The sequence below is a fragment of the Aphis gossypii genome, chromosome X (assembly GCF_020184175.1).
Source record: "Aphis gossypii isolate Hap1 chromosome X, ASM2018417v2, whole genome shotgun sequence".
NCBI lineage: Eukaryota > Metazoa > Arthropoda > Insecta > Hemiptera > Aphididae > Aphis > Aphis gossypii.
The window spans coordinates 4,222,381-4,237,845 of record NC_065533.1 but is presented as its reverse complement, the minus strand read 5'-3'; the positions used below and the strand labels follow the sequence as shown (position 1 = coordinate 4,237,845).

General features: G+C 26.6%; 1 protein-coding gene across 2 annotated transcripts in view; it reads right to left on the bottom strand.

Annotated features, from left to right (window-relative positions):
- Nucleotides 1-15,465, bottom strand: part of LOC114126213 (sex peptide receptor) — a 196,193-nt gene that overhangs the window by 98,076 nt on the left and 82,652 nt on the right. Inside the window, exons 3-5 of one of the 2 annotated variants that reach the window (XM_050206344.1) lie at nucleotides 10,589-10,781; nucleotides 7,665-7,813; nucleotides 765-1,668 (exon numbers count right to left, since the gene is read on the bottom strand). In XM_050206344.1, coding sequence (XP_050062301.1) covers nucleotides 765-1,219 — 455 coding nt within the window. In that variant the 5' untranslated portion in view covers nucleotides 1,220-1,668; nucleotides 7,665-7,813; nucleotides 10,589-10,781. The remainder of the gene's footprint in view (nucleotides 1-764; nucleotides 1,669-7,664; nucleotides 7,814-10,588; nucleotides 10,782-15,465) is intronic. The other variant, XM_027990105.2, reaches the window with a different exon arrangement.

Genomic DNA, 15,465 nt, shown 5'->3' with positions numbered 1-15,465 from the left:
AAGTTTATACATACATAGTAATAATTATTTAATAATTTCCGTATATTTAATTCGTAAGCCATATGGAAAATTAGTCTTCTTGCAAAATAGCTCAAGTATTTTCGTTTGCAGACTACTTATTATTTTCCAAACGGTCGGCTGTTTTTCAGGACTGTTTCGGATAGGCTAACAGCAATAATTATAGGATTTTAAAAATTGTAATTATTATTGTATATAGAGTTTTTATTGTAATTTATAACTCCTACAAAAAAACAGAAGAGCAAAATAATATTATAATGTGTAAACTATTTAAGTAGGTATATATTATATTTATTAAATAAAGTTGTATATCCTGGTATAATTGTTGACAATTTTTTTTACTGATTTCACTTATATATTTTTAAACCATTTTATTGATGCCACTAAATAAATGACAAAAAGGAAATATATTAAATAACAAACTCATCTATTTGTCTTGCACGATGTAAAACATTTTTGATCGCCCTGCTCTCCGAATTACAAATGTATCTTGGTAACCGTTACAAGTCTATTTGCGATAAGCCTAAACAACAGACTACCTTTTTGGAAAATAACAATTATTGGTTTTCAAACAGGCTATACTCCACGAAAACACAGAAGAGCCTATATATAGTCTTTTTTTCGATAGTACTAATTTTCCAAGCGGCCCCTATTGCGTTTACATTAACGTGCCCGCGTATTCCCACGGACGCAACGATTTGTTTCCCCAAAAAGTTTTTCCAAAACAAATAGTGTGTGGCACTTACCTCTGAACGGCCAGAGCAAGGGTGAGCCAGATGGACGCGGTGTGAAACAGAGTGGGTATGACCTCATTCATGGCGTACCACGCGTAGCACGACTCGACCGGCGACAGCGGCTTGTAATGATTTCCCAGCGTGTACATGTAGAACAGCCACGGGGCCGGGAACAGGAGCGTGAACATGTCGGACAGGGCCATGGACATGAGCACCACGTTGGTGGGCGTGCGCATGTGCCGCTTGGACAACACGACTACGATCAGCGTGTTGGCCACGATGGTTACCAGCAACAGGAACGGCATGACGAACCCGTACATGGGTCGCGCGTACCGGACAGGCATTTCTGTGGTCACATTCAGGTAGCCTCCGTTGTCGGTGTCGTTTCCACCGTCCGCCGTGCCGTTGAAATCGAACAGGCCGGACAGATAAGTGGGCACTATGGCCGTGTAGTTTTCCTCGTCCATCGGTCCTTAACGATTCGTCGTCTCGCTTTTCTCCCGGCGCTTCCGGTTTGCCGCACCACTTCCGCTTCCGCCGCCGCCGCCGCCGCCGCCGCCGTCGATACTAACCGTAAAGGATCCTCTACGACCGGACGTTGGCGGCTGCTGCTGCTGCTGCGGTGACGGTTGTGGTGTTGGCGGCCATCGTCATCGCGGTGGTATGTATCGCGGCAGTTCGGTAATCGTGGTGGTGTCCAGACACCGTCGGACGCGAGGAGGTGCTGGCGGCGAGTGTTAGGGTAACGACGGTGTGTCGAGTCCCGCGGCGGCGGTGGTGTTGGCGCGTCAGCCGCAGCAACGACGGCGTTCGACTTTGCGCGATCTTCTCCGAGGAGTGTGGGTGGTCGAAAAACCGACGTCCGGCGTGTTAGCGTCGGGTCGCGTTCAAATGCGATTGATTCGGTCGGCTAGGCCTGAAAAATAAAACCACGAGCAAATAAATAAACAAAAGTGATGTTATTGCGGAGGGACAACTGCGAATAAATCACGTTTTCGCGTCTGGCCGACGTTCGTACGGTCTCGCGTTCGTTAACAGGGTAGAGTTTATACACCCGAATGTGACTCGGGGAGGAAATCTCTGAAATCGTTTTAATTTCTATAAGGGACCTATAATCATCCGTACAATCCGGTCTTGGGGCAGTCAATGCCGTTGTGATGAGTCTACTATTATAATAGTTGTAGGGGTGGTTAAACCACTTTTAATTATATGTTACTACTCAACAGATAAAATATTAGTATGTTAGCGCGTTTTATAGATATGTATTAATGCGTATATAACTTTACTGATTAACTCAACGAATTATTTTTCTCGTCAACGTCATAAACCTATGTAACATCTATCAATCTTAAAATGAAAATAATTATTTTCCTCATTGTAACAATTTTTTAGGGGTACATAATACATATATTACTATATAACTTCTTCCCTGAATATACTACCTATATTTAACTAGTCATCCCTGACCACTTTACACCATCATAAGTTATATTTAAATAAAATTAGATTTCTCTTAGGTATCTGATATTATTATTTTATTGTTGTTAATTTGACTATCAGACTACACGAATATTTTTAGTTACGTAGGTACGTTGCATACTTAAAACATTTTTATGTTTTCTGATGCATATATAGTATAAGAAGGTATTTACGTATTTATACAAAACTAAGCTTAAAGCCTTAAACTAAATAAAGATAATGTTAACTTGGTCGGTCTCAAAAATGTTGTGTACAATCGTGTATAATACAAAACTATAATATTAGATACCTAAACAGAATTATATTTAGCGGTGCACATTGATTACATTGATTTATGTTTTCTGCATAATGCATCACGTCATATCCACAATTAGTCGATATTGTATAATTGTATAGTATAGTTTTTCACTTATAATAATATAAACAATTTATATATTGCTATTTTATTCGTATTATACTGCTATTGTATCCAACGATAGACGCCACTGAAAAATGCATAAAATATAATGCGAACGTAAATATTATACTTTATACGTTGCTATTAAATTGCATGCGATTAATGAGCCACACGCGTTTGTTAAAATAAAATTGATTTTCTTTCTCCGTGTGGGTATAGGATGCTATAATATTATGCATGACATGCTCATACTCAACCTACTCGCCTCAACTCACAAACTTTACCCCTAATAAAATAAATAATAATTGGTCATATTGTATCTTGTGTGATATCTAATATCTATGATATTTCTGTTTGTATTATAAAGTGCTAAGTTTATGTGTATAACATTCAATTATTGTAGTTAGTTTATTTTGATAAATTTATTAAATTTCTATAGTTTTTCTTTGAATTTTAAAATTAAAATACGTAAGTACTCTAAAATAATAGAAACTGTAATGAAATAACACATTATTATTATATTTATATACAAGAGCAACATGGTTCTAGAATCTAAAGAGCTGATGTAAAATTTAAATATGTTTTTGTAACATAACACGTAGTATGGTAAAAATATAAAATTAAAAAATAATTTGTATATTATAATAATATAACAAGTGCTTCACAGTTGAAGTTGAAACATAAAACAGACAGCTTCAATTGTGTGTTAAAAGAGGTTATGTGTGAGTACCAACTACATTTATTCAAAAATTAACTATGTAATATCATCGTTCAGGGTTATTTATTTTGAACAAAAGACATAATTGCATTGTTTCAGAATAATTACGTTTCATTTTTATTAAGAAGAAACGAGAAAAATAATTAGTTTTATTCAACATTTAAAATCAATACATCTTAAAAAACATATTAAATATTTTAATATTTGTAAAACAATAAAGAGAAATAGCAAATACTAATTACTTAGCAAATTCGTTGAAAATTTAAATATCGTTCATTGCTGAAACATTAAAATGTACAATCATCAATTCATTTTATTGTATTCTATTTATTAATCGTGTTCTTTTAAAGAAGAGTGCAATATTATTCCAATAGCTGTTAATTATAATTTATGAAGTGTAATAATTGTGTTACTAGTTAAAGTACAGATAATTAACTAGTTCAGATTTCCATCATTCAATCATTATTTTTAAGTGTTCGATAAAAATAGATAGTCATTTAGATTAAGACATTTACATGTAATAAAAAAATGTACATATTTTAAATCCATTACTATAAAATATTATTTTAATATCAATTTAAAAAAGGCCTCCCTAATAGCAACATGATGACTCAGTACTGAGTTATTATATTATATTTTTTTCTTATTGGTATTTAATAGATTCAGACTAAACCAATATATTGCTTTTACTGCTTACGATGTTTTGATAGACATATCATATGCCATGCAAATAAAGTTTTCTACTTTTATGAAATAATGTTTAAAGTCGTTGTAGAATTTTTATTTTTATTTTTTAGACATTTGGCACAATTAAAATGAAAGACTTTTTATGGCTCTTTTAAAATCAATTTATTTATTTATTATACTTTTAATACGTTATAATCCAAATTGGGGACTTACAGCATTTACATGTTTTTTTTTTAATACATTATTATATATTTACTTATAATATTTGAAAATACTCAAGTAACAATTGTAATAATTGTGGGTATTAATTTAAATTAAAAAATACAAGTCAACAATTAACATTATTCAACAATCTTTTTTTAACTTAGTCTCTCTTCAATATGCATTTTATGTAGAAAACACGGACTCAGTATATTATTTTCCATTTTATATACTTAAGTTAAAAAATGTAAATCACTTAAAATAATTTTATTTTGTTTTATAAATATCGTCGATAAAATCTTAACACAGTAGAATAATAATAAAAAAATAATAATTTTGTACTTTTTTTTTGTTTTTTGACTTAGCATAATTTGGTTAGATTAGATTAGTAAAAAATAATTGGTGTAATCTTGCCCATAAAGTATTAGTGGTATTGATATTTTAAACTGAGTCTAAAGTAAAATGTTATAATTAAAATTTCAAACCTAAGAATTGTATTTATTTTTTATTTTTGTATCCACGATTATGTGTTATACAATCTAGATAAGTTTTATATAGTTTAAATTTTGGATTGTGTTTATTTCTGTTTAAAACAATGATAAGACCTTGCCAAAAACACGAACAAAAAATTGAACTTTACTTGATATTAATATAATCCTTTTAATAATTGTCCTAAAATTAGTTTAAATCATTTATTATTCAGTTCAGATTTTATTTAAACTTGCAATTGCAATAGTATTAAGGCTACTTTGTACAATATTGTTTAGAATAAAACATGAAAACCGCTGTTATAATATTATGTACTTAAAAGTTATTTAAATAATCAAGTGAAAATTATTCGGGCAACCTTATAGCCGAATAATTATTAATTCAAAAACAAAAATATAAATATATAAATATAATAGTGCACTCCGAATGTTTATAAATTATAGTGTATGTGTATGTGTTCTGTGTAATACTATACTTCGTGGTGTGTAAATATTGTCTTGGTAATAATAATGCATAAATATTTAAACGTGTTCAAAAGCTCTCACCACTGCGGGTATCAGAGTAAAAATTATCACCTGCATAGAACGCGTCATCATTCGTCACGCGTTATAAGAAGCCCGGCTGGCTGTAATATGACATTTCGCGTGACAATATCCCGTGCCCACCAAACCGATAAATATTTCTGACAGCCGACATCCCACTTTGATATTATGACGTATTACCATAGACCTTATACTCTGAGTATAGTATAAGGTCTATGCGTATTACTAACAATTATAATATATTTTATATAATTACGCATTATAAAAAGGATAAAAATATGTAATTTATTATTATTATTATTTTTTTAATTTAAAATTCAAAACTATTGTAATATAATATATATAAGCTAAACGTGTGATATTTAACTAATAGTTGTTTTAGCGCAACATAATAATTATTTCAATAACTCGATATACATTACTCAGTACTTTCCGTTACCATTGATCCGCAACGAATAATAATAACTAAAAATAAACTCCTTAAGTTGCTCTAATATATATATATATATATATATATATATATATATTATATATATATAGACAGGAGAAAATTTAAAAAATTTAAAAACGTACAAATAATCATATCGCATATTATTATTCAATGTCCATTTCTTTTTTACACATAAATAATTTATTTATTATCATATGTGTATAAAAACAATTGATAAGCTTTTCAATTATTGAATTAATACGAGTTCGTTTGAAATATATGGTGAAGTGTGTTCGTGTTTTTGCGAATGAGTAAGCTCTCTGGGTTCTGCCCTTGTACGCCATTTATTGCGTGGAGGCTAGAATTTTCACGGTGAATTCTAATTCATTACATCAAACCTTATTCGACGTATATGCGCACGTGCGTATATTATGGAATATCTACACCAGTATACCATAATATTATTATATATATAATATTGTATTCACGTGTATAGGACGAGGGGAGAAAATGTCACCTTCGCGAATACATTTCACTGAAAACAGAGGTTGACGCTTGTTGATGAGTTTTTGCCAGATAATCTAAAAACAAACTTACGAAAGGGCTAAAATTCGAACAAAAAAATTAAAAGATTAGTTATTTTAATTATTTTAAATTTTTTAAAAATGTATAATATATATAATATAATATAATATATTATATGAAAATAAAATCCTACATTAATCTAACCCATCACCAGATAAGTCAAAACAAATATTATATATACAAATAAATTTTAGTCTTAGCATATATTATATATAACAGTTAATGCATTATAATTTAATAATAAAATATAAACTTTAATTAACAATGAAAATAAATTTTACTTGTCTGGTATTATGTATTTTTGTGAGATATACAATATACATTATACATATGTGAGATAATTTATACATTTATGTAAATTGCTTGATATGGCGTGACTTAAATGGGCACATTATTATACTTTGACATAGGTATTATAGTGTTTTGTGTTAATTAATTGCTATTAGTCGGTTCATACTGCATTTTGAAAAATAATGACACATACATTTTTAAAACTTGAATAAACTTATTTAATTTAATTCGAAATTCATAAAATAATCAATTAACCTACTCGATTGATTGGTTTGATATTGATTTCTAGATATTATAAATAAAATTTAAAATAATAGTAATAATAATAATTAATAAGTTAAATGTATGTGTCACTGACTTATTACTATGTTAAAGTCAGCTTAACAGTGAAATGGTTAATATAATATGGATATTGGTTTTATCTATTAAATATGTAAATACATTTGATATAAAATTAATAATTCTTAATTGTTCTGAAAGGGGTTAATATTTTTAAGTAAATGATTAATATATATATTTTTTTTAGTTAATACTTCTCGTTTTATATTAATCATTTTAATGTTATGATAAAAATGTTAACCTGGTAAAAGCGATGAATTTGAGGAGTTATTTTATAATTTTTTTGGTAAAAAAATCTAAACATTATTGCCACGCTTTTTAAATCTCTATATTTTGATAGTTTTATAAATAAAAGAACAAGAAATGACTAATGGACGCAAAAATAGGTGTGTTCAGTAATATTTTTAAATATCATTTATAGGTTTTAAGTAGGTTATCAGTTTTAAAACTCATTATTTTATAAATAATTAATACTGTTTATTATTAGATTATCATTACGCTATTTCTAATCTTTGGTTGAATTAAAAATACATATCATAATTTATATATACATGATATTACGCTTACTGCTCAAATGAATGGTGTTTTGAAAATAAAGAGACTACCATTTCCACTATAAATTTGTTATTATTTTTAAAACTATTTGATTGTATTGGTTCGGTCAACCAATGCACATAAAAACAGCTATCCTTTGCTTATCGTGTCATACATGTTATTCTATAAATGTTACTTTATTTGTCTTATACCTCCTTACCACTAAAATAAATAGGTTCCTTATCATTACACTCGATCTTGATTGTTAATTTGGTTTTTAACAGTTAATATAACACTTCTAAACGTTTCCAAACATAGTAAATCTTTTCTTTCATATATCTTTACTTTGTACCATCTCGTTACGTATATCTGGAAACATTTATATTTTGTATTATATGAATATTCTATAACTTTACTTATAGATCGTTTTATTATTTCTGTGCATTGTGAAATTATGATGATTTGGTATTTTTCTTTAATAAAATGTACTTTAAATAATATATTATAATCGTCTTTTACATTAAATATTAATCTATTTTAAACTTTTTTATAGTAATGGAAATTCTTATATGAAAAATAATTATACTTTTTTTTTCAACGAATGAATTTTATTTAATGCATACGGAATTTAATTTTGTTTTGTTTTATAATAATTTTATGGATAAGTGTTTATTTTTAATTAAATAACTGTATGATTAACTAGAGTTGTAGGAAAAAAAGTAATTTCCATAATATCAAAAGTAATACAATATTTAAATCACCTATATATATAATACTAAATACATATATAATTATATAGATAGAAAGTAAATAAATTTAAAACATACTATGAGGTTTGTATATAATATTTATGTTTCAAAACCATTATAATTATTATTATTGTTCAATGTTCATTTTGTTTTAAAATCAAAAATAATAGGTTATATAAATTATAAGGTACAATTATTTATTATTAATTGATATCAAATTATACTTAATTACCCTTTATGCGTTGTTTCTAATTTATCAGTGTTCACGAATTTACGATGTGCTCTTAAAGTCTTGATTATTAGAAACAAAGATGTAACAAGAATACCAATCGCTTAGATTCAAGACCCCGAAATAAACTGGCTTATTGCGTATATTTTATACTGAGCTATGGAAATATTATGGTCAAGCTCTGGTTGGTGGTGGGCGATCATAGAGAATAATGAATTATATAAATATTTGTTTTATTTATAGTTCATCGATACGCAGTAAAATGTAATAATATGCAACGATATCAACCATTTTTAATTTTATTTCATTTAAAATGTTATGCTTGTAATGCTTAGAAATTAATAATAATTAATTATTACATTATTTTCAAAAATATGGTATTCCTTATTAGCAATTATTTTAAAATGAACTATCATAACTCTATTCAATTTTAAAATGTAAAGTATTAAAAAATTAAAATAATTATTTCTATGAGGCCACTATTTTTTCAATAACTATGTTTGAAAGCATAAGTACCTAGTGATTTGAGTTGTTTATGATCTAATATGATAGTGAAAAAAATTATCACTATTATATCATAATAATAATTTATGAATTATGGTACTATAATCACGTACTTTATTAAAATATTTTTAAATAAAGTTAAGTAATAAGTTTCAAATTATCATTTTTTTTCGATGAAACTAATTAAAAATTAAATAATTTATTACATTTAGATACAATTAAAATTTAGTACACTATATACTGTTAAATATTGTGATTGTTATGATTATTTTTTATGTCTTTTAAAAATTATTTTTAATTCAAGATCTTGAAATCCACAATAAGTTCTTAATATTATTGTTTAAAAGTAATAGATAATTAGTTATTAGTTATTATTAAAAATATACGTATTACTTTATTGGTTATTGATTACCATTGATATTAAGTTTAAATAATAATGAAGCCGACGGGTTAGGAGTGAGCTAAACAGTTCACCCAACGACGCTTGCCGGTGATACGAATAACTACTGTCAGTCATTTTATGCGCCCAGTATACGCACCCGCGTGCGCTATACCTATATGTACAAGAAAAATGTCCGTAAAGCGCGTCTGCACGTTACACCACTGCAGTACCCAAGTGCAGGGGATAGGACATGATACTGTGTAAAAATTGCCCCGAAACGATTAAACAAATCTCCCGTAAGACACATTCCCGATCAGTGACATGACGTGTAAAAGAAAAACACCGACGGTAAGAGAATACCTAACGCGACGATGACTTGTCTCTCGGGATAGTGACTAGTAAGCGCGAGTACGGGTCGATCGTCGTCACGTGGAGTGGAGAAAAAGGGTCCGGTCAGCTGGAATATAATCGACCTTATCGATAATCGCACCAAAGTGGGTGTAGGTACCGAACAGGTAGACTAATATAATATAAGAGGTGTCCAGCGAGAAGAGATTCGCGAGCCATCCAATAAATGAATAAATATGGAAGAGCCGAAATGGAAAAAAGGTCATAATATTATTATATAATCATTATTATTATTATTTTTATACAACAAATAAGAAAATAATTAAAAATTTAAAAATATATATTCAAATATAATATCAAAAACACTATATTTTTTTATAATTTTTTCCTATAAATTGTAATTTAATAAAATATTATGCTTTTTTAAATACATAAATCCATATAAAAAAAATTTTTGTAAAATGTTACGATAGGATGCGAGCCGCAAAAGTCTATGACGCGAGCAGCAGTTTGGCCATCCCTGTAATATATTATAAAATATAAAACAGCCGAACAATGTTTTAAGTCGATACTATCATAATAATATGTTTAAATTGAAAATGTTCACATTTTTATGTGATTATATGTATATATAAATTCAAGTATTTTCTCAGTTAATCTCGTTTTTAAATGTCAATGAAAATAATTATTGCATAATATGTATAATTTTAGCTAAGAAAAATTATTTTTTTTAATAATAATTTATGACAATTTTATTTAAAAAATGATTTCTTTTTGGGTTTTTTTTCTTTTAATCAATTGAAACAGCATTTATTTACTTGGTTATAAATAAACAAAATTGTATACATGTTATAACCTACCTACTCGTTAAAAGCTACTTACTTACCTACGTGTAAGAAAACTATAAATATATAATAGCGGAACTGGCATACTAGATGTCTTGAACTGCTGTCAACTCCGTGGGTCTGATAGAAAAGGAATTCGTTGACAGCAACTCAAAATATGAGCTATTGTGCTTTACAAAATACGTTTATGAAAATGTTGGGGCCCGATGGCATCTCAGTATTCATTCATCCTTGCCAATCCGATAATGCAATTGCAGTACATAAGACTCATTCTTGAGATCTGTTTGCATTTTATTCATTTATCATTTTAATATAGTGGATTACTAAAGTACCTATTTTTGAAATAAAAAATGCATTTTGATTTCAAGTACCAAGAAATCGTAAATTTTTACGTAGATCTAAAACGGTCGGCAACAGAATATTATATCAGGATTTGTAAATTTTAAAATCGTATTTATAGGTACTTACTACTTACAAAATGTATATTTCATCTAAGATAATGCAATTTGAATTACGTATTTACAAAAACTTTCATTTCAGTATGTATTGATATTTCTCTTACATATGAAATATAATTATTAAGTTGAATACACCGTTTAATTTTAGTTTAATTGATTGTGTATGAATACTGTCAGTTGGAAACTTACTTAAATTATATACGAAATATATAATAATATATATATGAGTAGTTTCCAAAAAAAAAAAAAAATGTTTTTAGTTCATATACCATATACGTATTAGAACATACGTAGAGAGTAGATGAAATGAGAAAGTTGAGACGGATACGACGTCTAACGAGATTAGAAAGAATTAGTGATGGATAAATAAGAAGTAATACGAGAATGATTTATTTTGTTGAAAACATAAAAGACAACAGGGTCTGATGGTTTGTCTAATTTTTATAATTCTTATACAACATGACAAAGCTGTAATCGGCTAAAAGATGCTTAGCGTAATGTGCTCGAGAAAAAATAAATACAACCACATTATGTTATTCATTTGAAACGAGAGTTTATAATACCCAAATCCAAAAGCACATCGTCAGATATAAACAAAATATGACGGAAAAGATGAATCTTAAGCAATGTATTATGTATAATAATAATATATTATTATAATTATTAAAGTAATACGTTCTTTAAATATGCATGTATAATGTATATGAAGTATATATATATATATAAATGTCAACACAGTTAATATGAATTATTTAAAAACGGACATAGTATATTAAATACTTTGGACACTAGCAGTATCAAAACCATAAAAACGTCCGTTATTTTTTAGGAAAGTCAGGCCAAAAAAACATGCGATAAAAACGGATTATGCATAATATTAGTGATAGCTAATATTATATATTATACAACTACATCACTATTTTACAGTAATTAATCGTAAATATTATTATATTTGTGTTTAGGAGTTTAAAATACACTATTTTAATAGATATAACATTTTATCCTTTAAAATGTTGTTCCTGTGGAAATTTAATTAATTAAACTGATATGTTGGTGCAACGCGATCTACATAGTTACATATACCTTTGACTTTATAATATTATAATGTACAAAAATAAAATAAAATACTAATTAGAAATAAAATATTTTTGATTCATCATTAAATCTATTCGTACATTGGAAATAAGCATATAATGTAAAGCAATTAAATATGTTTTAAACGCATTAATATTCTATGTAATTATAATTCATATACTATATGTTGTTAATTAGAATGAAAAGTAACTAGTCAGTTTCTGGAACATTATGTTTACTTAATTAATTAAAAACTTTACCAGAGGCTTTATATAGTCCTTTTTAAAGTAGTGCACAGTCTGCAGACCATTCACACTTGATAATACCATATTGCAATAAAAAAACCTTTAATTTAAGCGTTAGGCGAAATAAGTGGTAAATGATCATTGTATAATGACCACTGGTCATACTATTAAAATTGTTTTTTTTTTTTTTTAATTAGAATGCATTTTATTTTTGTACATTATGTCTATAATGTATTTGTGATATAATATGACATGTGATCAGTAATAACACTAATAATATAGATTAAAACAATTATTTTATTATCAAAGTATGGACTTTTGATAAACAATAAATAGTATAATTAGAAATTTTACAATTCTATTACAGAAATTAATATATTACCACTTAGGCGCTTCAAAATAAACTGTTTCAAAAAGAAAAATTAAATAGCTTACATTTTAATTGTCACAATATTTCGTAAAAAAAAAATATTTTGATTAGATAGTTTAAAGTTTAAATTAAACACATTAAAATTATTGATGATGACTACTCACAACCACAATGTTGTAATCTATTAGGTATTTCTAGTAGAAATAAGATATATTTTAATTTTGTAAAGTATAATAATACTTTCAACCTTACAAAAATCAATAAAATTAGAAAAAACTGATAAATACATATAACATTAAAAAAAAAAAAAAAAAAAATACATTCAGAATGGAATTTAAAATATTATGATGAAAATGCTTAGACAAAATTGTTACTATTTCGCATAAGATCCTAAGCAAGATGAATGTATAGTTTTACAAAGATGTGAGTGGTTATCAAATTAATTAATTTTTGTGTTAGCTTTCACCTTTAGTAATAGTAGAGAAATTTCAGTCATCATGAAAGTTGGTTTTAGTTGAAAAATTTCTAGTAATTTTTCTTCTTATTTAGAAGAATTTATAACCAATTTTCGAAAAATGGGAAATTTCAGCGAAAATAGTTCAAAAACAATTTTTCAAATTTTTGTTGTTTTCATTTATCGCAAGTATTTAAAATTTCCAACAAATATTTAAAATAATACACAATCTTGGTATAATGTAACTTACAAAGTACTTTTGTTCTTTTTTCAACTATTTATGAACATTTAAAATATTTTAGTTAAGTTTTTTTATTATTCAATGTTAATAAATTGATATAATATTTTCTTCTAAGTTTTGAAAATGTTATACAAGATGCGGTTCCTCATAACTCATACTTTTTTCATTAAAAATTTAAATAAAAACTAATAGAAAAGCATAAATATAATACAATGTTTCAATTAAGTTGAACACAGTGAAAAACAAAGTATTGTAAGTTCATTTGCATACATTTTTTTTAACGACATTTAAGTTTATATTTTATCGAAATTGTATATTAAAACAAAAAATAATGATTTAAGTTAAAATTTAATAGTTGAAAAAAAAGGTATTAACTATGAGGAATTAAAACTCTTTTTCAATTAGGTTTCAATATAATATTATTATTTTCTTTAGGTGCAGCACGTAGTCATCTAGAAGACTAAAACCCGCTTCCAACAAGTATTCCAATGTAAATGAAAGACAAATGGATGTATCAATTAATAAATTACGGAGTACATATTTTATTAAAAGTAAATAGAAGGTTATGTAAAGCATAACATGATACATTGTGATAAAATTGAATCAACATGTTTTTTCTTTAACTTTTATTTTTTAGTAGCTTTTTACTTTTCTAAATTGATTGTGTAATATATTTATATTTATTTTATTTAAATATTATTTAATACATACATTATTATAACAGTATTAAATTTAATTACACTCACAAAAAATATATGACGAATAAAAAATTGTAATTATTTGTCGACATATTTTTAGTATTTCTCTACTTATTGATATTATTCAAGACCCTGAACGAAGCGATGAATGTATTGATTTTACAATAATATGTGTTTTTTATTGTTTTGTTTATTTTTATGTTTGAAATCACACATTTGAGCAGTAAAAATGCTTCGATTTTTAAATGTGGTAGAAGTTGAAAATCCATTAATATTTAATACAAAATTCTACATAAGTTGCCCTTATTAAATTTGCAAATTATTTTGTAGTAAAAAAAAATTACAAAATGTTGAATTTGTATAGCTCAAGTCTGAAAATGTAATAAGTGCATACTACAAGGTTTCTCATAAAGTCAGAAGTATCTTATACTGAAACCTACAAATCCAAGAATAATGCATAAGCCAAAGTTTTTTTTTTATATATATATATAGGTATACATGTAAAATTAAAATTTGATAAAATTAAATACTAAACAAAAAATAACGATTTTCAGTAATTTGTAGTAATTCAAGAATATTATTTACAGGGACTTAACATTTTTTAGTATGTACCTATATTCCGTACTTTATATACACAATGACATTTTAAAATTTTATGTTTTTAATAAACATAAATTTGATCTATGGTCTTACTAATTATAAAATAAATTACTTTGGTAATATATCATATAATTAAGTAAGTAATATAGGCAGACGACGATCATCTTTGCTCTAAATAATTGTTTTTCAATATGTAATTAATTATCAATGAATTAAAATTTAACATATCCATTACAGAAATGTACTCAATAATGAGGGACACTCGATACATAATCTATATCAAACCATATACCTACCTACTTTCACTCTTTATTTTATTTTATAAATTTAATAATTTTCTTTTCCTTAGTTTTTTTTTGTACAGTTATTATGTTAAACTATTTTCTACTTTTTTTTTCATATTTTAAGATTTCTGGTGTTCATATATACTATTAAAAAATACATAAATATATGTATACATATTTAGTTTATACATTTTTATACTGCCAATTTATTACATTTTTATAAATTATAATATATTTATGAGTTGATAGCTATAAAAAAAGGAAAATGTCGACTCTATAATTTAAATTTTAAAATATAAACTTTTGTTTTCTGAAATATTACTGAAAACGAGAGGAATTTATTTAGCATTGTTTCACTCAATGAATGAACTAAATTTCAGAAATATTTGAAATTATATTTGTGTACGAATCATAGTTAAGTTTAACTTCTGTTTCAATCCATTTTGTACTTATTCTAATGATTGAATGGGATTCAGATAAAATTTATTATATTGCTTTAACAGATTATTTATATTTATGAGATATATTAATTAACCATTA